This window comes from Podarcis bocagei (genome assembly GCF_964188305.1).
Source record: "Podarcis bocagei genome assembly, chromosome: Z".
Classification (NCBI taxonomy): domain Eukaryota; kingdom Metazoa; phylum Chordata; class Lepidosauria; order Squamata; family Lacertidae; genus Podarcis; species Podarcis bocagei.
The window spans coordinates 592,675-619,537 of record NC_138140.1 but is presented as its reverse complement, the minus strand read 5'-3'; the positions used below and the strand labels follow the sequence as shown (position 1 = coordinate 619,537).

General features: G+C 46.6%; 1 protein-coding gene across 1 annotated transcript in view; it reads left to right on the top strand.

The window, feature by feature from the left end:
• SPTAN1 (spectrin alpha, non-erythrocytic 1) overlaps window positions 1–26,863 on the top strand; it is a 185,565-nt gene that overhangs the window by 38,588 nt on the left and 120,114 nt on the right. Inside the window, exons 9-17 of the mRNA XM_081179155.1 lie at window positions 874–1,008; window positions 2,182–2,336; window positions 2,956–3,091; window positions 4,183–4,284; window positions 11,561–11,698; window positions 19,095–19,205; window positions 21,986–22,063; window positions 23,416–23,571; window positions 25,067–25,271. Of these exons, the coding sequence (XP_081035281.1) occupies window positions 874–1,008; window positions 2,182–2,336; window positions 2,956–3,091; window positions 4,183–4,284; window positions 11,561–11,698; window positions 19,095–19,205; window positions 21,986–22,063; window positions 23,416–23,571; window positions 25,067–25,271 (1,216 nt within the window). The remainder of the gene's footprint in view (window positions 1–873; window positions 1,009–2,181; window positions 2,337–2,955; window positions 3,092–4,182; window positions 4,285–11,560; window positions 11,699–19,094; window positions 19,206–21,985; window positions 22,064–23,415; window positions 23,572–25,066; window positions 25,272–26,863) is intronic.

Here is a 26,863-nt window from a genome sequence, read left to right as displayed (position 1 = left end):
GGAATGAAGGAGAGAGGAAGGAAGGAAGGAAGGACGGACGGAACGAAGGACGGAAGGAAATGAAGGAAGGAAGGAAGGAAGGAGACAGAGAGAAGGGGGGAGGAAGGAAGGGGAAAAAGAAGGGATCTGGCCAGCGTCCAGGCTCTCCTGCGCAAACACGAGGGGCTGGAGCGGGATCTGGCCGCCCTGGAGGACAAGGTGGGCGGGGCCGGCGGGCGGTTGGACCAATCGGGAAGAAGGGGCGGGGCTAGGAAGGAAGGAAGGAAAAAAGGAGGGGAGGAAGGAAGGAAGGAGAGAGGAGGAAGGAGGGAAGGAAGGAGGGAGAGAGAGGGAGAGGAAGGAAGGAAGGAAGGAGGGAGGGAGGGGAGGAAGAAGGAGGGAGGGAGAAAAGAAAAAGGATCAAGGAAGGAAGGAATGAGAGGCAAGGAGGGAGACGGAAGGAAGGAAGGAGAGAGGGAGGAAAGGAGGAAGGAATGAAGGAAGGAGAGGGAGGGAGGGGGAAGAAAGGTAGAAGGAAGCAAGGAAGGAAGGGAGGGAAAGAGGGAGGAAAAGAGGGAGGAAGGGAGGAAGGAGAGTGGGAAGGAAGGAAGGAGAGAGGGAGGGAGGGAGGAAAGAAAGGAAAGGAGGAAAGGAAAGAAGGAGGGGAGGAAGGAGACGGGGAGAAGGGGGAAGGAAGGAAGGAAGGAAGGAAATAGAGGGCGGGAGGGAAGGAGGGAGGAAAGGAAAGGAAAGAAGGAGGGGAGGGAGGAAGGAGACGGAGAGAAGGGGGGAAGGAAGGAAGGAAATAGACGGAAGGAGGGAGGAAAGAAAGGAAAGAAAGAGGGGAGGAAGGAAGGAAGGAAGGAAGGAAGGAAGGAAGGAGAGAAGAAGGAAGGAGACGGAGAGAAGGGGGGAGGAAGGAAGGGAAGGAGGAAGGAAGGGGGAAAAAGAAGGGATCTGGCCGGCGTCCAGGCTCTCCTGCGCAAACACGAGGGGCTGGAGAGGGATCTGGCCGCCCTGGAGGACAAGGTGGGTGGGGCCGGCGGGCGGTTGGACCAATCGGGAACAAGGGCAGGGCTAGGAAGGAAGGAGTGAAGGAAGGAAGGAAGGAAGGAAGGAAGGAAGGAAGGAAGGAAGGAAGGAAGGAAAGGAAAGAAGGAGGGGAGGAAGGAAGGAGAGAGGAAGGAAGGAGACGGAGAGAAGGGGGGAAGGAAGGAGGGAGAGAAGGAGGGAGGGAAGAAGGAAGGAAGGAAGGAAGGAAGGAAGGAAGGAAATAGAGGGAGGGAGGGAGGAAAGAAAGGAAAGGAGGAAAGGAAAGAAGGAGGGGAGGAAAGAAGGAAGGAGAGAGAGGAGGAAGGAGGGAAGGAAGGAGGGAGAGAAGGAAGGAAGGAGGGAGAGAGGGAAGGAGGAAGGAAGGAGAGGGGGAGGGAGCAAGGAAGGAAGGAAAGAAAAAGGATCAAGGAAGGAAGGAATGAGAGGGAAAGAGGGAGACGGAAGGAAGGAAGGAGAGAGGGAGGAAATAGAGGGAGGGAGGGAAGGAGGGAGGGATGAAAGAAAGATAAGGAAAGGGAAGGAAGGAAGGAAGGAAGGAAGGAAGGAAGGAAGGAAGGAAATAGAGGGAGGGAGGGAAGGAGGGAGGGATGAAAGAAAGATAAGGAAAGGGAAGGAAGGAAGGAAGGAGAGAGGGAGGAAATAGAGGGAGGGAGGGAAGGAGGGAGGGATGAAAGAAAGATAAGGGAAGGAAGGAAGGAAGGAAGGAAGGAAATAGAGGGAGGGAGGGAAGGAGGGAGGGAGGACCGAAAGGAAAGTAAAGAAGGAGGGAAGGAAGGAGGAAGGAAGGAAGGAAGGAGACGGAGAGAAGGGGAAGGAAGGAAGGAGAGAGGAAGGAAATAGAGGGAGGGAGGGAAGGAGGGAGGGAAGAAAGGAAAGTAAAGGAAAGAAGGAGGGGAGGAAGGAAGGAAGGAAGGAAGGAAGGAAATAGAGGGAAGGAGGGAGGAAACGAAAGAAGGAGGGGAGCAAGGAAGGAAGGAGAGAGGAAGGAAGGAGACGGAGAGAAGGGGGGAAGGAAGGAAGGAAGGAAGGAAGGAAGGAAGGAAGGAGGGAAGGAAGGGAAGGAGGAAAGGAAAGAAGGAGGGAAGGAAGGAAGGAAGGAAATAGAGGGAAGGAAAGACTTCATTCTCCCCCCTCTATCCTGCCCCCCAGGTCAAGGCTCTGGGCGCCGAAGCCGACCGTCTCCAGCAGTCCCACCCTCCCAGCGCCCCCCAGATCCACGTCAAGCGGGAGGAACTGGTGGCCAACTGGGAGCAGATTCGCACCCGGGCCGCCGAGAGGCACGCCCACCTGAACGACTCCTACCGGTGAGGGGGCGCCGGCCCCGTTTTCTAAACTCGATTTCCGACTTGGCAGTAAATCTTTTTTTTTTAATTAATTAACAAAAATTTTAATTAATTTAAATTAATTTAAATTAAATTCATTTTTTACTTTTTTCATTTTTACTTTTTTAAATTTAATTAAATTCATTTTTTACTTTTTTAATTTTTACTTTTTTAAATTTAATTAAATTAATTTTTTACTTTTTTACTTTTTTACTTTTTAAAATTTAATTAAATTCATTTTTAAATTCTTTTTTAATTTTTAATTCTTTAAATCTAATTTAAATTAAATTAATTTTAATTTTTTTAATTTTTAAATTTAATTTAATTTAAATTTAATTAAATCAATTTTTTTGGATTCATTTAATTAATTAACTCACGTTTCTTACTTTGGTTTCTTTCCTTTTTTCAATGAACCTCGTTCGTTTTTAGTAACGAATTCTATTACTTTAGTGACTTTATTTAATTTATTTGGATTGCTTTGGTTTCTTTCCTTTTATATTATATCATATTCTATTAAAATTTATTATTATTATTATTATTATTATTATTATTATTATTATATTCTTCTATTTCCCCCCCCCAAAAAAATTGCCCCCCAAAGCCTCCAGCGATTCCTGGCCGATTTCCGCGATCTCACCAGCTGGGTCACCGAAATGAAGGCTTTGATCAACGCTGACGAACTCGCTAACGATGTCGCCGGGGCGGAAGCCCTTCTTGACCGTCATCAAGAACACAAGGTTAATATTCTTTCGGCGTCAGCAAATCCAATTTTATTAATTTTTAAATGGCATCCAATTTAATTTTTATGCCTTTTTAAGTGACGTTCAATTTAATCTTGATGTATTTTTAAATGACATTTATTCAATTTATTTTTGATTCATTATTAAATGAATTTTTATTCCTTTTAAATGGCCTTTATTGAATTTGATTTTTATCCATTTTTAAATGACCTTTCCTGAATTTGATTTTATCCATTTTTAAATGGCATTTGTTACATTTAATTTTTATCCATTTTTAAATGACATACGTTGAATTTGATTTTTATCCATTTTCAAATGACATTAAATTTAACTTTTATGCATTTTTAAATCACTAATTAAATTTAACCTCTATGCATCTTTAAATGACATTTGTTACATTTAATTTTTATGTATTTGAAATTGACATTTATTAAATTGGATTTTTATCCATTTTTAAATGACCTTTCTCGAATTTGATTTTTATCCATTTTTAAACGTTTCCTGAAATTGATTTTTATCCATTTTTAAGTGACATTTATTAACTTTAACTTTTATGCATTTTTAAATCACTAATTACATTTAACCTTTATGCATCTTTAAATGACATTTGTTACATTTAATTTTTATGTACTTTAAATGACATTTATTAAATTGGATTTTTATCCATTTTTAAATGACCTTTCTCGAATTTGATTTTTATCCATTTTTAAACGACGTTTCTTGAATTTGATTTTTATTCATTTTTAAATTGCGTTGGTTACATTTAACTTCTATGCCTTTTCAAATGACATTTGTTACATTTAATTTTGATGTATTTGAAAATAACTTTCATTAAATTTAATTTTTATTCATGTTTAAATGACATTGGTTGAATTTGATTTTTATCCATTTTTAAATGACGTTTATTGAATTTAATTTTACGTTACAGTTTTTTGATTTCATTCTTTATTATTTATTCGAAATAGTGTATTAAATTTCTCCAGGATAACCTGCCACTTACAATCCTTCCAGCTCATTCATTTATTTTATTGCTGTTCATTATCTGATTAATTTGATTAAATTTAATAAATCAATTTTTTCCCCCGCAGGGAGAAATTGATGCCCACGAAGATAGTTTCAAGTCGGCCGACGAATCGGGCCAAGCCCTCCTTGCAGCCGGACATTATGCTTCTGCGGAAGTGAGAGAGAAGGTAAGGGTTAAATTATTAGGGAATTATTGGGAAATTATTAGGGAATTGTTAGGGAATTATTAGGGAATTATTGGGAAATTATTAGGAAATTATTTGGAAATTATTAGGGAATTATTGGGAAATTATTGGGAAATTATTAGGAAATTATTTGGAAATTTTTAGGGAATTATTAGGGAATTGTTAGGGAATTGTTGGGAAATTATTAGGGAATAATTGGGAAATTATTGGGAAATTATTAGGGAATTGTTGAGAAATTATTAGGGAATTATTAGGGAATTGTTGGGAAATTATTAGGGAATTATTTGGAAATTATTAGGGAATTATTAGGAAATTATTGGGAAATTATTAGGAAATTATTTGGAAATTTTTAGGGAATTATTAGGGAATTGTTGAGAAATTATTAGGGAATTATTTGGAAATTATTAGGGAATTATTAGGAAATTATTGGGAAATTATTAGGGAATTATTCAGAAATTATTGAGAAATTATTAGGGGACTATTGGGAAATTATTAGGAAATTATTAAGGAATTATTGGGAAATTATTGGGAAATTATTAGGAAATTGCTGTGTTTCAGGGTTAGGGGTCAGGTATTGGGGGTTAGGCGTTTGTGTTGGGGTTAGAGGTTAGGCCTTAGGGTTGGGGGTTAGGGTTAGAGGTAAGGGTTAGAGGTCAGGCATTGGGGGTTAGGGGTTAGGGTTAGAGATCAGGCCTTAGGCTTGGGGGTTAGAGGTCAGGTATTGGGGGTTAGAGGTCAGGCATTGGGGGTCAGGGGTTTGGGTTAGAGGTCAGGCCTTAGGCTTGGGGGTTAGAGGTTGTGTTAGGGTTAGAGGCTAAGCCTTAGGGTGGGGGGTTAGGGTTAGAGGTCAGGCATTGGGGGTTAGAGGTCAGGCATTGGGGGTTAGGGGTTTGTGTTAGGGTTAGGGGTCAGGCATTGGGGGTTAGGGGTCAGGGTTAGAGATCAGGTTTTGGGATTAGGGGTCAGGCATTGGGGTTAGGGGTTTGTGTTAGGGTTAGGGGTCAGGCATTGGGGGTTAGGGGTTTGTGTTAGAGGTCAGGCTTTGGGGTTAGGGGTCAGGCATTGGGGTTAGGGTTAGAGGTCAGGCATTGGGGGTTAGGGTTAGGGGTCAGGCATTGGGGGTTAGGGGTTTGTGTTAGGGTTAGGGGTCAGGCATTGGGGGTTAGGGGTCAGGGTTAGAGATCAGGCTTTGGGGTTAGGGGTCAGGCATTGGGGTTAGGGGTTTGTGTTAGGGTTAGAGGTAAGGCATTAGGGGTCAGGGTTAGAGATCGGGCCTTGGGGGTTAGAGGTCAGGCATTGGGGGTTAGGGGTTTGTGTTAGGGTTAGGGGTCAGGCATTGGGGGTTAGGGGTTTGTGTTAGAGGTCAGGCATTGGGGGTTAGGGGTTTGTGTTAGGGTTAGGGGTCAGGCATTGGGGGTTAGGGGTCAGGGTTAGAGATCAGGCCTTGGGGGTTAGAGGTCAGGCATTGGGGTTAGGGGTTTGTGTTAGGGTTAGAGGTAAGGCATTAGGGGTCAGGGTTAGAGATCAGGCTTTGGGGTTAGAGGTCAGGCATTGGGGGTTAGGAGTTTGTGTTAGGGTTAGGGGTCAGGCATTGGGGGTTAGGGGTCAGGGTTAGAGATCAGGCTTTGGGGTTAGGGGTCAGGCATTGGGGTTAGGGGTTTGTGTTAGAGGTCAGGCTTTGGGGTTAGGGGTCAGGCATTGGGGTTAGGGGTTTGTGTTAGGGTTAGAGGTCAGGCATTAGGGGTCAGGGTTAGAGATCAGGCTTTGGGGTTAGAGGTCAGGCATTGGGGGTTAGGGGTTTGTGTTAGGGTTAGGGGTCAGGCATTGGGGGTTAGGGGTTAGGGTTAGAGATCAGGCCTTGGGGTTAGAGGTCAGGCATTGGGGGTTAGGGGTTTGGGTTAGAGATCGGGCCTTGGGGGTTAGAGGTCAGGCATTGGGGGTTAGGGGTTTGTGTTAGGGTTAGGGGTCAGGCATTGGGGGTTAGGGGTTTGTGTTAGGGTTAGGGGTCAGGCATTGGGGTTAGGGGTTTGTGTTAGGGTTAGGGGTCAGGCATTGGGGGTTAGGGGTCAGGGTTAGAGATCAGGCCTTGGGGGTTAGGGGTCAGGCATTGGGGGTTAGGGGTTTGTGTTAGGGTTAGAGGTCAGGCATTGGGGGTTAGGGGTCAGGGTTAGAGATCAGGCTTTGGGGTTAGGGGTCAGGCATTGGGGTTAGGGGTTTGTGTTAGGGTTAGGGGTCAGGCATTGGGGGTTAGGGGTCAGGGTTAGAGATCAGGCCGTGGGGGTTAGAGGTCAGGCATTGGGGGTTAGGGGTTTGTGTTAGGGTTAGGGGTCAGGCATTGGGGGTTAGGGGTTAGGGTTAGAGATCAGGCCTTGGGGGTTAGTGGTCAGGCATTGGGGGTTAGGGGTTTGTGTTAGGGTTAGGGGTCAGGCATTGGGGGTTAGGGGTCAGGGTTAGAGATCAGGCTTTGGGGTTAGGGGTCAGGCATTGGGGTTAGGGGTTTGTGTTAGGGTTAGAGGTAAGGCATTAGGGGTCAGGGTTAGAGATCAGGCTTTGGGGTTAGAGGTCAGGCATTGGGGGTTAGGAGTTTGTGTTAGGGTTAGGGGTCAGGCATTGGGGGTTAGGGGTCAGGGTTAGAGATCAGGCTTTGGGGTTAGGGGTCAGGCATTGGGGGTTAGGGGTTTGTGTTAGGGTTAGGGGTCAGGCATTGGGGGTTAGGGGTCAGGGTTAGAGATCAGGCTTTGGGGTTAGGGGTCAGGCATTGGGGTTAGGGGTTTGTGTTAGGGTTAGGGGTCAGGCATTGGGGGTTAGGGGTCAGGGTTAGAGATCAGGCATTGGGGTTAGGGGTCAGGCATTGGGGTTAGGGGTTTGTGTTAGGGTTAGAGGTCAGGCATTAGGGGTCAGGGTTAGAGATCAGGCTTTGGGGTTAGAGGTCAGGCATTGGGGGTTAGGGGTTTGTGTTAGGGTTAGGGTTAGGGGTCAGGCATTGGGGGTTAGGGGTTAGGGTTAGAGGTCAGGCCTTGGGGGTTAGAGGTCAGGCCTTGGGGGTTAGGGGTTAGGGTTAGAGGTCAGGCATTGGGGGTTAGGGTTAGAGGTCAGGCATTGGGGGTTAGGGTTAGAGGTCAGGCATTGGGGGTTAGGGGTCAGGCATTGGGGGTTAGGGGTTTGTGTTAGGGTTAGAGGTCAGGCATTGGGGGTTAGGGGTCAGCGTTAGAGATCAGGCTTTGGGGTTAGGGTTAGAGGTCAGGCATTGGGGGTTAGGGTTAGAGGTCAGGCATTGGGGGTTAGGGGTTTGTGTTAGGGTTAGGGGTCAGGCATTGGGGGTTAGGGGTCAGGGTTAGAGATCAGGCATTGGGGTTAGGGTTAGAGGTCAGGTATTGGGGGTTAGGGTTAGGGGTCAGGCATTGGGGGTTAGGGGTTTGTGTTAGGGTTAGGGGTCAGGCATTGGGGGTTAGGGGTTTGTGTTAGGGTTAGAGGTAAGGCATTAGGGGTCAGGGTTAGAGATCGGGCCTTGGGGGTTAGGGGTTTGTGTTAGGGTTAGGGGTCAGGCATTGGGGGTTAGGGGTTAGGGTTAGAGATCAGGCCTTGGGGGTTAGAGTTCAGGCCTTGGGGGTTAGTGGTCAGGCATTGGGGGTTAGGGGTTTGTGTTAGGGTTAGGGGTCAGGCATTGGGGGTTAGGGGTCAGGGTTAGAGATCAGGCTTTGGGGTTAGGGGTCAGGCATTGGGGTTAGGGGTTTGTGTTAGGGTTAGGGGTCAGGCATTGGGGGTTAGGGGTCAGGGTTAGAGATCAGGCATTGGGGTTAGAGGTCAGGCATTGGGGGTTAGGGGTTTGTGTTAGGGTTAGAGGTCAGGCATTGGGGGTTAGGGGTCAGCGTTAGAGATCAGGCTTTGGGGTTAGGGTTAGAGGTCAGGCATTGGGGGTTAGGGTTAGAGGTCAGGCATTGGGGGTTAGGGGTTTGTGTTAGGGTTAGGGGTCAGGCATTGGGGGTTAGGGGTCAGGGTTAGAGATCAGGCATTGGGGTTAGGGTTAGAGGTCAGGCATTGGGGGTTAGGGTTAGGGGTCAGGCATTGGGGGTTAGGGGTTTGTGTTAGGGTTAGGGGTCAGGCATTGGGGGTTAGGGGTCAGGTTTAGAGATCAGGCTTTGGGGTTAGGGGTCAGGCATTGGGGGTTAGGGGTTTGTGTTAGGGTTAGAGGTAAGGCATTAGGGGTCAGGGTTAGAGATCGGGCCTTGGGGGTTAGAGGTCAGGCATTGGGGGTTAGGGGTTTGTGTTAGGGTTAGGGGTCAGGCATTGGGGGTTAGGGGTTAGGGTTAGAGATCAGGCCTTGGGGGTTAGAGTTCAGGCCTTGGGGGTTAGTGGTCAGGCATTGGGGGTTAGGGGTTTGTGTTAGGGTTAGGGGTCAGGCATTGGGGGTTAGGGGTCAGGGTTAGAGATCAGGCTTTGGGGTTAGGGGTCAGGCATTGGGGTTAGGGGTTTGTGTTAGGGTTAGGGGTCAGGCATTGGGGGTTAGGGGTCAGGGTTAGAGATCAGGCATTGGGGTTAGGGGTCAGGCATTGGGGTTAGGGGTTTGTGTTAGGGTTAGAGGTCAGGCATTAGGGGTCAGGGTTAGAGATCAGGCTTTGGGGTTAGAGGTCAGGCATTGGGGGTTAGGGGTTTGTGTTAGGGTTAGGGGTCAGGCATTGGGGGTTAGGGGTTAGGGTTAGAGATCAGGCCTTGGGGGTTAGAGTTCAGGCATTGGGGGTTAGGGGTTTGTGTTAGGGTTAGGGTTAGGGGTCAGGCATTGGGGGTTAGGGGTTTGTGTTAGGGTTAGGGGTCAGGCATTGGGGGTTAGGGGTTTGTGTTAGGGTTAGGGTTAGGGGTCAGGCATTGGGGGTTAGGGGTTTGTGTTAGGGTTAGGGTTAGGGGTCAGGCATTGGGGGTTAGGGGTTTGTGTTAGGGTTAGGGGTCAGGCATTGGGGGTTAGGGGTTTGGGTTAGGGTTAGGGGTCAGGCATTGGGGGTCAGGGGTTTGGGTTAGGGTTAGGGGTCAGGCATTGGGGGTTAGGGGTTAGGGTTAGAGGTCAGGCCTTGGGGGTTAGAGGTCAGGCCTTGGGGGTTAGGGGTTAGGGTTAGAGGTCAGGCATTGGGGGTTTCGGGTTAGAGGTCAGGCATTGGGGGTTAGGGGTCAGGCATTGGGGGTTAGGGGTCAGGCATTGGGGGTTAGGGGTCAGGCATTGGGGGTTAGGGGTTTGTGTTAGGGTTAGGGTTAGGGGTCAGGCATTGGGGGTTAGGGGTTTGTGTTAGGGTTAGGGTTAGGGGTCAGGCATTGGGGGTTAGGGGTTTGTGTTAGGGTTAGGGGTCAGGCATTGGGGGTTAGGGGTTTGGGTTAGGGTTAGGGGTCAGGCATTGGGGGTCAGGGGTTTGGGTTAGGGTTAGGGGTCAGGCATTGGGGGTTAGGGGTTAGGGTTAGAGGTCAGGCCTTGGGGGTTAGAGGTCAGGCCTTGGGGGTTAGGGGTTAGGGTTAGAGGTCAGGCATTGGGGGTTTCGGGTTAGAGGTCAGGCATTGGGGGTTAGGGGTCAGGCATTGGGGGTTAGGGGTCAGGCATTGGGGGTTAGGGGTCAGGCATTGGGGGTTAGGGGTTTGTGTTAGGGTTAGGGTTAGGGGTCAGGCCTTGGGGGTTAGAGGTCAGGCCTTGGGGGTTAGGGGTTAGGGTTAGAGTTCAGGCCTTGGGGGTTAGAGGTCAGGCATTGGGGTTAGGGGTCAGGCATTGGGGGTTAGGGGTTAGGCTTAGAGATCAGGCCTTGGGGTTAGAGGTCAGGCCTTGGGGGTTAGGGGTTTGTGTTAGGGTTAGGGTTAGGGGTCAGGCATTGGGGGTTAGGGGTTTGTGTTAGGGTTAGGGGTCAGGCATTGGGGGTTAGGGGTTTGGGTTAGGGTTAGGGGTCAGGCATTGGGGGTCAGGGGTTTGGGTTAGGGTTAGGGGTCAGGCATTGGGGGTTAGGGGTTAGGGTTAGAGGTCAGGCCTTGGGGGTTAGAGGTCAGGCCTTGGGGGTTAGGGGTTAGGGTTAGAGGTCAGGCATTGGGGGTTTCGGGTTAGAGGTCAGGCATTGGGGGTTAGGGGTCAGGCATTGGGGGTTAGGGGTCAGGCATTGGGGGTTAGGGGTCAGGCATTGGGGGTTAGGGGTTTGTGTTAGGGTTAGGGTTAGGGGTCAGGCATTGGGGGTTAGGGGTTTGTGTTAGGGTTAGGGGTCAGGCATTGGGGGTTAGGGGTTTGGGTTAGGGTTAGGGGTCAGGCATTGGGGGTCAGGGGTTTGGGTTAGGGTTAGGGGTCAGGCATTGGGGGTTAGGGGTTAGGGTTAGAGGTCAGGCCTTGGGGGTTAGAGGTCAGGCCTTGGGGGTTAGGGGTTAGGGTTAGAGGTCAGGCATTGGGGGTTTCGGGTTAGAGGTCAGGCATTGGGGGTTAGGGGTCAGGCATTGGGGGTTAGGGGTCAGGCATTGGGGGTTAGGGGTCAGGCATTGGGGGTTAGGGGTTTGTGTTAGGGTTAGGGTTAGGGGTCAGGCATTGGGGGTTAGGGGTTTGTGTTAGGGTTAGGGGTCAGGCATTGGGGGTCAGGGGTTTGGGTTAGGGTTAGGGGTCAGGCATTGGGGGTTAGGGGTTAGGGTTAGAGGTCAGGCCTTGGGGGTTAGAGGTCAGGCCTTGGGGGTTAGGGGTTAGGCTTAGAGATCAGGCCTTGGGGTTAGAGGTCAGGCCTTGGGGGTTAGGGGTCAGGGTAATAATAAAATAATGAGAATTAGGGAAGATGAGAATATTAAAATGAGAATAATATGATGAGAATATGGGAATATGAGAAAATTAAAATGAAAATAATGAGGGAAGATGAGAATATTCAAATGAAAATAATGAGGATGTGAGAATATTCAAATGAAAATATGAGAATAAGGGAAGATGAGAATATTCAAATGAAAATAATGAGGGTGTGAGAATATTCACATGAAAATAATGAGGATGTGAGAATATTCACATGAAAATAATATGAGAAGATTCAAATGAAAATAATCAAATAACGAATGTCTAATTAATAACGAATAACGAATGTCTAATTAATAACGAAAATAACGAATGTCTAATTGTATATAATAGAAAAAGGAAATGGTATATAACATAAAAAGGGAAAAAATCCAATTAAAAATCTCGTTTTTTCCACATCCCCTCCCCCGAAAAACCCGTTTTCTCTCGTTTCCCCGCCTCCCCGACCTCTGACCTCTCCCTGTCTCCGCCCCCCAGCTGAGCGTCCTATCGGAGGAGAGAGCCGCCCTCTTGGAATTGTGGGAAGTCCGTCGCCAGCAGTACGAACAGTGCATGGACCTCCAGCTCTTCTACCGGGACACCGAGCAAGTCGACAACTGGATGAGCAAGCAGGAGGTCAGCACTCGAACCCGGAGCCCGGAAGCTTCCGGAAGGCCGGAGTCTGGGAAGGAGGGTCTCTAATGCCGGAGAGGCTCGGATTCGAACCCGGAACCCGAGGGCCTAACCCCTGAGCTATGACTCGAACCCGAACCCCAAAGGCCTGAGCTCTGACTCGAACCCGGAGCCTGGAAGGTTCCGGAAGGCCAGGGTCCCGGAAGGAGGGTCTCTAAGGCTGGAGAGGCAGCAATTCGAACCCGGAACCCGAAGGCCTAAGCCCTGAGCTCTGACTCGAACCCGAACCCCAAAGACCTGAGCTCGAACTCGAACCCGGAAGCTTCCGGAAGCCCGGAGTCCGGGAAGGAGGGTCTCTAAGGCGGGAGAGGTTCGGATTCGAACCCGCAACCCGAAGGCCTAACCTCTGACCCCTAAGGCCTGAGCTCGAACCCGGAGCCCGGAAGCTTCCGGAAGGCCGGAGTCTGGGAAGGAGGGTCTCTAATGCCGGAGAGGCTCGGATTCGAACCCGGAACCCGAGGGCCTAACCCCTGAGCTCTGACTCGAACCCGAACCCCAAAGGCCTAACCCCTGAGCTCTGACTCGAACCCGCAACCCGAAGGCCTGACCCCTAAGGCCTGAGCTCGAACCTGGAGCCCGGAAGCTTCCGGAAGCTTCCAGAGTCCCGGGAGGAGGGTCTCTAACTCGAACCCGGAACCCAGAGCCTGACCTCTGACCCCTAATGCCAGAGAGGCTCGGATTCAAACCCGGAACCCAAAGGGCTGAGCTCTGACCCCTAAGGCCTGAGCTCGAACCCGGAACCCGGAAGGTTCTGGAAGGCCAGGGTCCCAGAGGGAGGGTCTCTAATGTTGGAGAGGCTCGGATTTGAACCCGGAACCCAAAGGCCTGAGCTCTGACCCCTAAGTCCTGAACTCGAACCCGGAACCCGGAAGGTTCCAGAAGCTTCCGGAAGGCCAGAGTCCCGGAAGGAGGGTCTCTGACTCGAACCCGGAACCCAAAGGCCTGACCTCTAACCCCTAAGGACTGAGCTCTAACTCAAACCCGGAACCCGGAAGGTTCCGGAAGGCCGGAGTCTGGGAAGGAGGGTCTCTAATGCCGGAGAGGCTCGGATTCGAACCCGGAACCCGAGGGCCTAACCCCTGAGCTATGACTCGAACCCGAACCCCAAAGGCCTGAGCTCTGACTCGAACCCGGAGCCTGGAAGGTTCCGGAAGGCCAGGGTCCCGGAAGGAGGGTCTCTAAGGCTGGAGAGGCAGCGATTCGAACCCGGAACCCGAAGGCCTAAGCCCTGAGCTCTGACTCGAACCCGAACCCCAAAGACCTGAGCTCGAACCCGGAAGCTTCCGGAAGCCCGGAGTCCGGGAAGGAGGGTCTCTAAGGCGGGAGAGGTTCGGATTCGAACCCGCAACCCGAAGGCCTAACCTCTGACCCCTAAGGCCTGAGCTCGAACCCGGAGCCCGGAAGCTTCCGGAAGGCCGGAGTCTGGGAAGGAGGGTCTCTAATGCCGGAGAGGCTCGGATTCGAACCCGGAACCCGAGGGCCTAACCCCTGAGCTCTGACTCGAACCCGAACCCCAAAGGCCTAACCCCTGAGCTCTGACTCGAACCCGCAACCCGAAGGCCTGACCTCTGACCCCTAAGGCCTGAGCTCGAACCTGGAGCCCGGAAGCTTCCGGAAGCTTCCAGAGTCCCGGGAGGAGGGTCTCTAACTCGAACCCGGAACCCAGAGCCTGACCTCTGACCCCTAATGCCAGAGAGGCTCGGATTCGAACCCGGAACCCAAAGGGCTGAGCTCTGACCCCTAAGGCCTGAGCTCGAACCCGGAACCCGGAAGGTTCTGGAAGGCCAGGGTCCCAGAGGGAGGGTCTCTAATGTTGGAGAGGCTCGGATTCGAACCCGGAACCCAAAGGCCTGAGCTCTGACCCCTAAGTCCTGAACTCGAACCCGGAACCCGGAAGGTTCCAGAAGCTTCCGGAAGGCCAGAGTCCCGGAAGGAGGGTCTCTGACTCGAACCCGGAACCCAAATGCCTGACCTCTAACCCCTAAGGACTGAGCTCTAACTCAAACCCGGAACCCGGAAGGTTCCGGAAGGCCGGAGTCCGGGAAGGAGGGTCTCTAATGTCGGAGAGGCTCGGATTCGAACCCGGAACCCGAAGGCCTAACCCCTGAGCTCTGACTCGAACCCGAACCCCAAAGGCCTGAGCTCTGACTCGAACCCGGAGCCTGGAAGGTTCCGGAAGGCCAGGGTCCCGGAAGGAGGGTATCTAAGGCTGGAGAGGCAGCGATTCGAACCCGGAACCCGAAGGCCTAAGCCCTGAGCTCTGACTCGAACCCGAACCCCAAAGACCTGAGCTCGAACTCGAACCCGGAAGCTTCCGGAAGCCCGGAGTCCGGGAAGGAGGGTCTCTAAGGCGGGAGAGGTTCGGATTCGAACCCGCAACCCGAAGGCCTAACCTCTGACCCCTAAGGCCTGAGCTCGAACCCGGAGCCCGGAAGCTTCCAGAAGGCCGGAGTCCGGGATGGAGGGTCTCTAAGGCTGGAGAGGCTCGGATTCGAACCCGGAACCCGAAGGGCTGAGCTCTGACCCCCAATGCCTGACCCCTAACCCCTAAGCCCCAATGCCTGACCCCTAACCCCTAACCCCCAGTGCCTGACCCCTAACCCCTAAGCCCCAATGCCTGACCCCTAACCCCTAACCCCCAATGCCTGACCCCTAACCCCTAACCCCCAGTGCCTGACCCCTAACCCTAACCCCTAACCCCCAATGCCTGACCCCTAACCCCTAACCCCCAATGCCTGACCCCTAACCCCTAACCCCCAATGCCTGACCCCTAACCCCTAAGCCCCAATGCCTGACCCCTAACCCCTAACCCCCAATGCCTGACCCCTAACCCCTAACCCCCAATGCCTGACCCCTAACCCCTAAGCCCCAATGCCTGACCCCTAACCCCTAACCCCCAATGCCTGACCCCTAACCCCTAAGCCCCAATGCCTGACCCCTAACCCCTAACCCCCAATGCCTGACCCCTAACCCCTAACCCCCAATGCCTGACCCCTAACCCCTAAGCCCCAATGCCTGACCCCTAACCCCTAACCCCCAATGCCTGACCCCTAACCCCTAACCCCCAATGCCTGACCCCTAACCCCTAAGCCCCAATGCCTGACCCCTAACCCCTAACCCCCAATGCCTGACCCCTAACTCCTAACCCCCAATGCCTGACCCCTAACCCCTAAGCCCCAATGCCTGACCCCTAACCCCTAACCCCCAGTGCCTGACCCCTAACCCCTAAGCCCCAATGCCTGACCCCTAACCCCTAAGCCCCAATGCCTGAACCCTAACCCCTAACCCCCAATGCCTGACCCCTAACCCCTAACCCCCAGTGCCTGACCCCTAACCCTAACCCCTAACCCCAATGCCTGACCCCTAACCCCTAAGCCCCAATGCCTGACCCCTAACCCCTAACCCCCAATGCCTGACCCCTAACCCCTAACTCCTAACCCCCAATGCCTGACCCCTAACCCCTAAGCCCCAATGCCTGACCCCTAACCCCTAACCCCCAATGCCTGACCCCTAACCCCTAAGCCCCAATGCCTGACCCCTAACCCCTAACCCCCAATGCCTGACCCCTAACCCCTAAGCCCCAATGCCTGACCCCTAACCCCTAACCCCCAATGCCTGACCCCTAACCCCTAACCCCCAATGCCTGACCCCTAACCCCTAAGCCCCAATGCCTGACCCCTAACCCCTAACCCCCAATGCCTGACCCCTAACCCCTAAGCCCCAATGCCTGACCCCTAACCCCTAACCCCCAATGCCTGACCCCTAACCCCTAACCCCCAATGCCTGACCCCTAACCCCTAAGCCCCAATGCCTGACCCCTAACCCCTAACCCCCAATGCCTGACCCCTAACCCCTAAGCCCCAATGCCTGACCCCTAACCCCTAACCCCCAATGCCTGACCCCTAACCCCTAACCCCCAATGCCTGACCCCTAACCCCTAAGCCCCAATGCCTGACCCCTAACCCCTAACCCCCAATGCCTGACCCCTAACCCCTAACCCCCAATGCCTGACCCCTAACCCCTAAGCCCCAATGCCTGACCCCTAACCCCTAACCCCCAATGCCTGACCCCTAACTCCTAACCCCCAATGCCTGACCCCTAACCCCTAAGCCCCAATGCCTGACCCCTAACCCCTAACCCCCAGTGCCTGACCCCTAACCCCTAAGCCCCAATGCCTGACCCCTAACCCCTAAGCCCCAATGCCTGAACCCTAACCCCTAACCCCCAATGCCTGACCCCTAACCCCTAACCCCCAATGCCTGACCCCTAACCCCTAACTCCTAACCCCCAATGCCTGACCCCTAACCCCTAAGCCCCAATGCCTGACCCCTAACCCCTAACCCCCAATGCCTGACCCCTAACCCCTAACTCCTAACCCCCAATGCCTGACCCCTAACCCCTAAGCCCCAATGCCTGACCCCTAACCCCTAACCCCCAATGCCTGACCCCTAACCCCTAACCCCCAGTGCCTGACCCCTAACCCTAACCCCTAACCCCCAATGCCTGACCCCTAATCCCTAACCCCCAATGCCTGACCCCTAACCCCTAACCCCCAATGCCTGACCCCTAACCCCTAACCCCCAGTGCCTGACCCCTAACCCCTAAGCCCCAATGCCTGACCCCTAACCCCTAAGCCCCAATGCCTGACCCCTAACCCCTAACCCCCAATGCCTGACCCCTAACCCCTAACCCCCAGTGCCTGACCCCTAACCCTAACCCCTAACCCCAATGCCTGACCCCTAACCCCTAACCCCCAATGCCTGACCCCTAACCCCTAACTCCTAACCCCCAATGCCTGACCCCTAACCCCTAAGCCCCAATGCCTGACCCCTAACCCCTAACCCCCAATGCCTGACCCCTAACCCCTAACCCCCAGTGCCTGACCCCTAACCCTAACCCCTAACCCCCAATGCCTGACCCCTAACCCCTAACCCCCAATGCCTGACCCCTAACCCCTAACCCCCAATGCCTGACCCCTAACCCCTAACTCCTAACCCCCAATGCCTGACCCCTAACCCCTAAGCCCCAATGCCTGACCCCTAACCCCTAACCCCCAATGCCTGACCCCTAACACAAGCCCCTGACCCCCAATGCCTGACCCCTAACCCCTAACCCCCAATGCCTGACCCCTAACCCCCAATGCCTGACCCCTAACCCCCAATGCCTGACCCCTAACACAAGCCCCTAACCCCCAATGCCTGACCCCTAACACAAGCCCCTAACCCCCAATGCCTGACCCCTAACCCCCAATGCCTGACCTCTAACCCCTAACCCCCAACCCTAACCCCCAATGCCTGACCCCTAACCCCCAACCCTAAGGCCTAACCCCTAACCCCTAACCCCCAATGCCTGACCCCTAACCCCCCAACCCTAAGGCCTAACCCCCACCCCTAACCCAAACCCGTAACCCCCAACCCTAACCCTAACCCCCAATGCCTAACCCCTAACCCCCAATGCCTGACCCCTAACCCCCAACCCTAAGGCCTAACCCCTAACCCCTAACCCCCAATGCCTGACCCCTAACCCCCAATGCCTGACCCCTAACCCCTAACCCCTAACCCCCAATGCCTGACCCCTAACCCTAACCCCTAACCCCCAATGCCTGACCCCTAATCCCTAACCCCCAATGCCTGACCCCTAACCCCTAACCCCCAATGCCTGACCCCTAACCCCTAACCCCCAGTGCCTGACCCCTAACCCCTAAGCCCCAATGCCTGACCCCTAACCCCTAAGCCCCAATGCCTGACCCCTAACCCCTAACCCCCAATGCCTGACCCCTAACCCCTAACCCCCAGTGCCTGACCCCTAACCCTAACCCCTAACCCCAATGCCTGACCCCTAACCCCTAACCCCCAATGCCTGACCCCTAACCCCTAACTCCTAACCCCCAATGCCTGACCCCTAACCCCTAAGCCCCAATGCCTGACCCCTAACCCCTAACCCCCAATGCCTGACCCCTAACCCCTAACCCCCAGTGCCTGACCCCTAACCCTAACCCCTAACCCCCAATGCCTGACCCCTAACCCCTAACCCCCAATGCCTGACCCCTAACCCCTAACCCCCAATGCCTGACCCCTAACCCCTAACTCCTAACCCCCAATGCCTGACCCCTAACCCCTAAGCCCCAATGCCTGACCCCTAACCCCTAACCCCCAATGCCTGACCCCTAACACAAGCCCCTGACCCCCAATGCCTGACCCCTAACCCCTAACCCCCAATGCCTGACCCCTAACCCCCAATGCCTGACCCCTAACCCCCAATGCCTGACCCCTAACACAAGCCCCTAACCCCCAATGCCTGACCCCTAACACAAGCCCCTAACCCCCAATGCCTGACCCCTAACCCCCAATGCCTGACCTCTAACCCCTAACCCCCAACCCTAACCCCCAATGCCTGACCCCTAACCCCCAACCCTAAGGCCTAACCCCTAACCCCTAACCCCCAATGCCTGACCCCTAACCCCCCAACCCTAAGGCCTAACCCCCACCCCTAACCCAAACCCGTAACCCCCAACCCTAACCCTAACCCCCAATGCCTAACCCCTAACCCCCAATGCCTGACCCCTAACCCCCAACCCTAAGGCCTAACCCCTAACCCCTAACCCCCAATGCCTGACCCCTAACCCCCAATGCCTGACCCCTAACCCCTAACCCCTAACCCCCAATGCCTGACCCCTAACCCCTAACCCCCAATGCCTGACCCCTAACCCCTAACCCCCAATGCCTGACCCCTAACACAAGCCCCTAACCCCCAATGCCTAACCCCTAACCCCCAATGCCTGACCCCTAACCCCCAACCCTAAGGCCTAACCCCTAACCCCCAATGCCTGACCCCTAACCCCTAACCCAAACCCCTAACCCTCAATGCCTGACCCCTAACCCCTAACCCCCAATGCCTGACCCCTAACCCCCAACCCTAACCCTAACCCCTAACCCCCAATGCCTGACCCCTAACCCCCAACCCTAACCCTAACCCCTAACCCCCAATGCCTGACCCCTAACCCTGACCCCTAACCCTGACCCCCAACCTCTAACCCCTACCCCCTAACCCAGGGGTCGGGAATCGCGCCGACGCCGCGCAAAAAAGACGACCTCATCTGAGATGTGCGATGCCGTATTTTGCGTAATAATAATAATAATAATAATAATAATAATAATAATAATAATAATGTAATAATAATAATAATAATGTAGTAATAGTAATAAAAACTATCTTAATAATAATGTAATTTATATAATATATAGTAATAATAATATGTAGTATAGTAATAATAATATTGAAAAGGATCAAATTAATATTTATGATTATGGACTTCATTAACGAGATTAATTTTTTCCAGGCCTTCCTGCTGAACGAAGATCTGGGCGATTCTCTCGACAGCGTGGAAGCGCTGCTGAAAAAACACGAAGATTTTGAGAAATCCCTCAGCGCCCAGGAGGAAAAAATCACGGTAATTCCTCTAATTTTAATAATCTCATCATCGTTTCCATTTTAATCATTTCCATTTTAATTATTATTTAATTCATTATTTTCACGGCCATAACGTTCGTTTTCCTTCTTCATATTCCCACTATTTCCATTTTAGTAATTTACATTTTAATCACATTAACATTTCCATTTCAATCATTAATATTTTAATCATTAACATTTTAATCATTAATGTTTTAATAATTAACATTTTAATAACATGTTAATAATTAACATTTTAATAATTTCTACAATTAATAACATTTCTACAATTTCCACTTCCAATTTAATTTTCACGGTCATTATCTTCACGGCCATAACGTTCGTTTCCCTTCTTAATTTTCCCAGCATTTCCATTTTAATCATTTCCATTTTAATCATGAATATTTTAATAATTAACATTTTAATAATTACTATTTTAATCATTAACATTTTAATAATTATCATTTTTACAATTTCCACTTCCAATTTAATTTTCACGGTCATTATTTTCACGGCCATAACGTTCGTTTTCCTTCTTCATATGCCAACTATTTCCATTTTAGTAATTTCCATTTTAATCATTAATATTTTAATAATTATCATTTTTACAATTTCCACTTCCAATTTAATTTTCACGGTCATTATTTTCACGGCCATAACGTTCGTTTTCCTTCTTCATATTCCCACTATTTCCATTTTAGTAATTTACATTTTAATCACTAATATTTTAATCATTAACATTTCCATTTTAATCATCAATATTTTAATCATTTCCATTTTAATCATTAATCATTAATGTTTTAATCATTAACATTTTAATAACATGTTAATAATTAACATTTTAATAATTTCTACAATTAATAACATTTCTACAATTTCCACTTCCAATTTAATTTTCACGGTCATCCTTTTCACGGTCACGACGTTCGTTTCCCTTCTTAATTTTCCCAGCATTTCCATTTTAGTAATTTACATTTTAATCATTAATATTTTAATAATTAACATTTTAATAATTAACATTTCTACAATTTCCACTTCCAATTTAATTTTCACGGTCATCCTTTTCACGGTCACGACGTTCGTTTCCCTTCTTAATTTTCCCAGCATTTCCATTTTAATCATTTCCATTTTAATCATTAATATTTTAATAATTAACATTTTAATAATTAACATTTTAATAATTATCATTTCTACAATTTCCACTTCCAATTTAATTTTCACGGTCATCCTTTTCACGATCCTTTTCACGGTCACGACGTTCGTTTCCCTTAATTTTCCCAGCATTTCCATTTTAATAATTTCCATTTTAATAATTAATATTTTAATCATTAACATTTTAATAATTATCATTTCTACAATTTCCACTTCCAATTTAATTTTCACGGTCATCCTTTTCACGGTCACGACGTTCGTTTTCCTTCTTAATTTTCCCAGCATTTCCATTTTAATCATTTCCATTTTAATCATTATTATTTTAATAATTAACATTTTAATCATTAATGTTTTAATAATTAACATTTTAATAATTATCATTTCTACAATTCCCACTTCCAATTTAATTTTCACGGTCATCCTTTTCACGGTCACGACGTTCGTTTTCCTTCTTAATTTTCCCAGCATTTCCATTTTAATAATTATCATTTTAATAATTATCATTTCTACAATTCCCACTTCCAATTTAATTTTCACGGTCATCCTTTTCACGGTCATAACTTCCATTTTCCTTCTTAATTTTCCTAGCATTTCCATTTTAATAATTTCCATTTGAATAATTAACATTTTAACAATTTCCGTTTTGATCTTCCTGCTCATCATTTTCATGGTCATAACGGTCGTTTTCCTATTTAATTTTCCAATAATTTTCATTTTAATAATTTCCATTTTAACAATTTCATTTTTGATTTTCATGATGATAATGGTCATTTTACTTTTCAATTTTCCTATAATTTCCATTTTAATAATTATCATTTTAACAATTATCATTTTTACAATTTCCACTTCCTTTTTGTTTTCGCGGTCGTTTTCCTATTGAATTTCCCAATCATTTCCATTTTAACAATTTCCATTTTAACAATTTCCATTTTGATTTTCACGGTCATTTTCCTTTTTAATTTTCCTATCATTTCCATTTTAATAATTTCCATTTCCATTTTCTTTTCCGTTTTCATTTTCATTTGAATCATTATCATCGTTGTTGTTGTTATATTATTATTATTATTACATTTTGAGGAATTCAAATTGATTTTCACAGTCATCATTTTCACGATAATAACGGTCGTTTTCCTATTTAATTTCCCTATAATTTTCATTTTAATAATTTCCATTTTAACAATTTCCATTTTGATTTTCATGATGATAATGGTCATTTTACTTTTCAATTTTCCTATAATTTCCATTTTAATAATTAACATTTTAACAATTATCATTTTTACAATTTCCACTTCTATTTTGATTTTGGCGGTCATCATTTTCACGGTCATAACGGTCGTTTTCCTATTTAATTTCCCTATCATTTCCATTTTAATAATTTCCATTTTAACAATTTCAATTTTGATTTTCATGATAATAATGGTCATTTTACTTTTCAATTTTCCTATAATTTCCATTTTAATAATTATCATTTTAATAATTTCCGTTTTCATTTTCATTTAATCATTATCATCGTTGTTATAGTATTATTATTACATTTTGAGGAATTCAAATTGATTTTCATGGTCATCATTTTCACCATAATAATGGTCATTTCCCTTTTTAATTTCCCTTTTTAATTTATATTTTTAGGCCCTGGATGAATTTGCCACCAAACTGATGCAAAACAATCACTACGCCAAAGAGGACGTTTCGAGCCGGAGAGACGCGGTAAGTTTATCCCCCCCCCAAAAAAAATATTTCCTATTATTTCAATTTATTCTAATTTATTTCATATTCTTTATTATTTCATATTAATTTATTCTAATTTATTCATATTCTTTTCTTCTATTCTATTCCATTCCATTTTATCCCCCTAATATTTCTTATTATTTCAATTTATTCTAATTTATTTCATATTCTTTTCTTCTATTCCATTTTATCCCCCAAATATTTCTTATTATTTCAATTTATTCTAATTTATTTCATATTCTTTATTATTTCATATTAATTTATTCTAATTTTTTTCATATTCTTCTATTCCATTTTATCCCCCTAATATTTCTTATTATTTCAATTTATTCTAATTTATTTCATATTCTTTTCTTCTATTCTTTTCCATTTTATCCCCCTAATATTTCTTATTATTTCAATTTATTCTAATTTATTTCATATTCTTTATTATTTCATATTAATTTATTCTAATTTATTTCATATTCTTTTCTTCTATTCTATTCCATTTTATCCCCCAAATATTTCTTATTATTTCAATTTATTCTAATTTATTTCATATTCTTTATTATTTCATATTAATTTATTCTAATTTATTTCATATTCTTTTTTTTCTATTCTATTCCGTTTTATCCCCCTAATATTTCTTATTATTTCAATTTCTTCTAATTTATTTCATATTCTTTTCTTCTATTCTATTCCGTTTTATCCCCCTAATATTTCTTATTATTTCAATTTCTTCTAATTTATTTAATATTCTTTATTATTTCATATTAATTTATTCTAATATATTTCATGTTCTTTTCTTCTATTCTATTCCATTCCATTTTATCCCCCTAATATTTCTTATTATTTCAATTTATTCTAATTTATTTCATATTCTTTATTATTTCATATTAATTTATTCTAATTTATTTCATGTTCATTCTTTACTTCTATTCTATTCCATTCCCTTTTATCCCCCTAATATTTCATATTATTTCAATTTATCCAATTATATTACATTTATTATTACGTTTATTATATTACATTTATAATTAATATTATGTTTATTATATTGCAATTATTATTAATATTATAGTATTGCATTTATTATTAATATTATTATATTGTATTTATTATTAATATTATTATATTGCATTTATTATTAATATATTGCATTTATTATTATATTTATTGTATTACATTTATTATATTATAATATATTATATTACATTTATTATTCTATTTATTGTATTCTATTTAGAATTAAGATCATGATATTTAATATATTACGTTTATTATTTCTAATATATATTATTATTATTATTATTATTATTATTATTATTATTATTATTATTATTATTATTCAGCTCTTGAACCGTCGCAACGCCCTCCATGAGAGGGCGCTCCGCCGCCGGGCGCAACTCGCCGACTCCTTCCACCTCCAGCAGTTCTTCCGCGACTCGGACGAGCTGAAGAGTTGGGTCAACGAGAAGATGAAGACCGCCACCGACGAGGCCTACAAGGTGCGGGGTCCCATTTCCTGTCCCACTTCCTGTCGAGGCCCCGCTTCCTTCCCCGTTTCCTCTCTGGACCCAGATTCCTGTCTGTGCCCAGATTCCTTCCCATTTCCTGTCTGGGCCCGGATACTTCCCCGTTTCCTGTCTGGGCCCGGATTCCTTTCCCATTTCCTGTCGGGGCCTGGATACTTCCCCATTTCCTGTCTGGGCCCGGATTCCTTCCCCATTTCTGTTGAGGCTGAACTTGTTTCCTGTTTGGGCCAGGATTCCTTCCCTGTTTCCTGTCGGGGCCCGGATAGTTCCCCATTTCCTGTCTGGGCCCGGATTCCTTCCCCATTTCCTGTTGGGGCTGGACTTGTTTCCTGTTTAGGCCAGGATTCCTTCCCTGTTTCCTGTCGGGGCCCGGATACTTCCCCATTTCCTGTCAAGGTCCAGATTCCTTTCCCATTTCCTGGCCATGCCCGGATTCCTTCCCCATTTCCTGTTGGGGCTGGACTTGTTTCCTGTTTCCCGTCGGGGCCCAGATTCCTTCCCCATTTCCTGTTGGGGCTGGACTTGTTTCCTGTTTCCTGTTGGGGCTGGACTTGTTTCCTGTTTGCTGTCGGGGCCCGGATACTTCCCCATTTCCTGTCTGGGCCCAGATTCCTTCCCCATTTCCTGTTGGGGCTGGACTTGTTTCCTGTTTCCTGTCGGGGCCCAGATTCCTTCCCCATTTCCTGTCTGGGCCCGGATACTTCCCCGTTTCCTGTCTGGGCCCAGATTCCTTCCCCATTTCCTGTTGGGGCTGGACTTGTTTCCTGTTTCCTGTTGGGGCTGGACTTGTTTCCTGTTTGCTGTCGGGGCCCAGATTCCTTCCCCATTTCCTGTTGGGGCTGGACTTGTTTCCCATTTCCTCTCTGGGCTTGGGCTCCTTTCCCGTTTCCTGTCTGGGCCTGGGCTCTTCCCGTTTCCTGCTGGGACTCGGACTCATTTCCTGTCTGGGCCCGGACTCCTTCCCCGTTTCCTGTCTATGCTCTGCCTCCTTTCCCATTTCCTGTCGGGGGCCGGATTCCTTCCCTGTTTCCTGTCTGGGCCCAAATTCCTTTCCTGTTTCCTGTCGGGAGACCAGATTCCTTTCCCATTTCCTGTTGGGGCTGGACTTGTTTCCCATTTCCTGTCGGGGCCCATATTCCATCCCCGTTTCCTGTCTGGGCCCGGATTTCTTTCCCGTTTCCTGTCGGGGGCCAGATTCCTTCCCTGTTTCCTGTCGGGGGCCGGATACTTCCCCATTTCCTGTCGGGGCCTCGCCTCCTTCCCCATTTCCCGTCGGGGGCCGAATACTTCCAGGTTTCCTGTCGGGACCCAGATTCCTTTCCCATTTCCTGTTGGGGCTGGACTTGTTTCCTGTTTCCTGTCTAGGCCCCGCCTCCTTTCCCATTTCCTGTCAGGGCCCAGACAATACATATACAAATACAAATCCATATGCATACATGGATTTAATTCCCTTTTTCCCCCATTGCAGGATCCGTCCAACCTGCAGGGCAAAGTCCAGAAGCACCAGGCCTTTGAGGCGGAGCTCTCGGCCAATCAGAGCCGCATCGACGGCCTGGAGAAGGCGGGGCAGAAGCTGACGGACACCCAGCACTACGCCTCCGAGGAGGTGGAGGCCCGGCGGAGCGAGGTCCTCAGCCTGTGGAAGAAGCTTCTGGAAGCCACCGAGCTGAAAGGTGGGGGGGTTATTAGGAGTATTAGGATTATTATTATTAGTAGTAGTAGTAGTAGTAGTAGTAGTATTGGTATTATCAGTATTAGTATTATCATTAGTATCTTCATTATTGGTAGTTGTATTAGTATTATTATTATTATTATTAGTAGTAGTAGTAGTAGTAGTAGTAGTAGTAGTATTGGTGTTAGTATTATTATTAGTAGTAGTAGTAGTAGTAGTGGTATTGGTATTATCAGTATTAGTATTAGTATTATCATTAGTATCATCATTATTGGTAGTTGTATTGGTAGTAGTATTAGTACTATTATTAGTATTGGTATTAGTATTGGTGATATCAGTATCAGTATTAGTATTATAATTAGTATCCTCATTATTGGTAGTTGTATTGGTAGTAGTATTAGTACTAGTATTGGTATTGGTATTATCAGTATTAGTATTAGTATTATCATTAGTGTTGTTGTTGTTGTTGTTGTTGTTGTTGTTGTTGTTGTTGTTGTTGTTGTTGTTATCAGTATTAGTATTAGTATTGTCATTAGTGATCATTATTATTATTATTATTAGTAGTAGTAGTAGTAGTATTGGTGTTAGTATTATCATCATCAGTAGTAGTAGTAGTAGTAGTAGTAGTAGTAGTAGTAGTAGCAGCATTATTGATCAGTATTATAACAATAATACCAATACTATTAGTCTTACTATTAATACTATTAGTATATGTTAGTGTTGCTAGTGGTAGTATTATCGGTATTATTGATTTTAGTATTAGTGATAATAATATCGATTAGTCTTATAATACTAGTACTAAAAGTATTACTATTAATACTATCAGTATATCTTAGTATCGTTAGTGATATTATCAGTATTATTGATTTTGGTATTACTACTACTACTACTACTGCCATCACTATTATTATTATTATTATTATTATTATTATTATTATTATTATTATTATTATTATTTCTAGTAGTAGTAGTAGTAGTAGTACTATTGCTACTATTACTATATCTCTATTGCTGCTGCTGCTGCTGCTGCTACTACTACTACTGTCTGACTTTTTTTGTTTCCTTATTACTATTATAACCATTTTATTACTATTACCACTAATTATTATTATTATTATTATTATTATTATTATTATTATTATTATTAGTGCTACTACTGGTACCACTACTGCTACTGCTGCTATTACTATTACCACTACTATTGGCACTACTACTATCGCTACTATTACTATCACTATTATTATTATTATTATTATTATTATTATTATTATTATTGCTATCGCTATCGCTATCGCTATCGCTATCGCTATTACTACTATTATTACTGCTATTACTGCTATTACTACTACAAGTAGTGCTAGTACTAGTGGTAGTAGTAGTACTGTTGTTACTTTTACTATATTACTATTGCTATTATTACTATTGCTACTATTGTTACTATTGTTATTGCTGTCACTACTATTATTTCTACTATTATCACCGCTAGTACTAGTTATTATTAGTACTATTACTACCATTACTACTATTATTAGTGCTAGTGCTGGTGGTAGTACTACTACTATTGCTACTATTGCTATATTACTATTACTACTA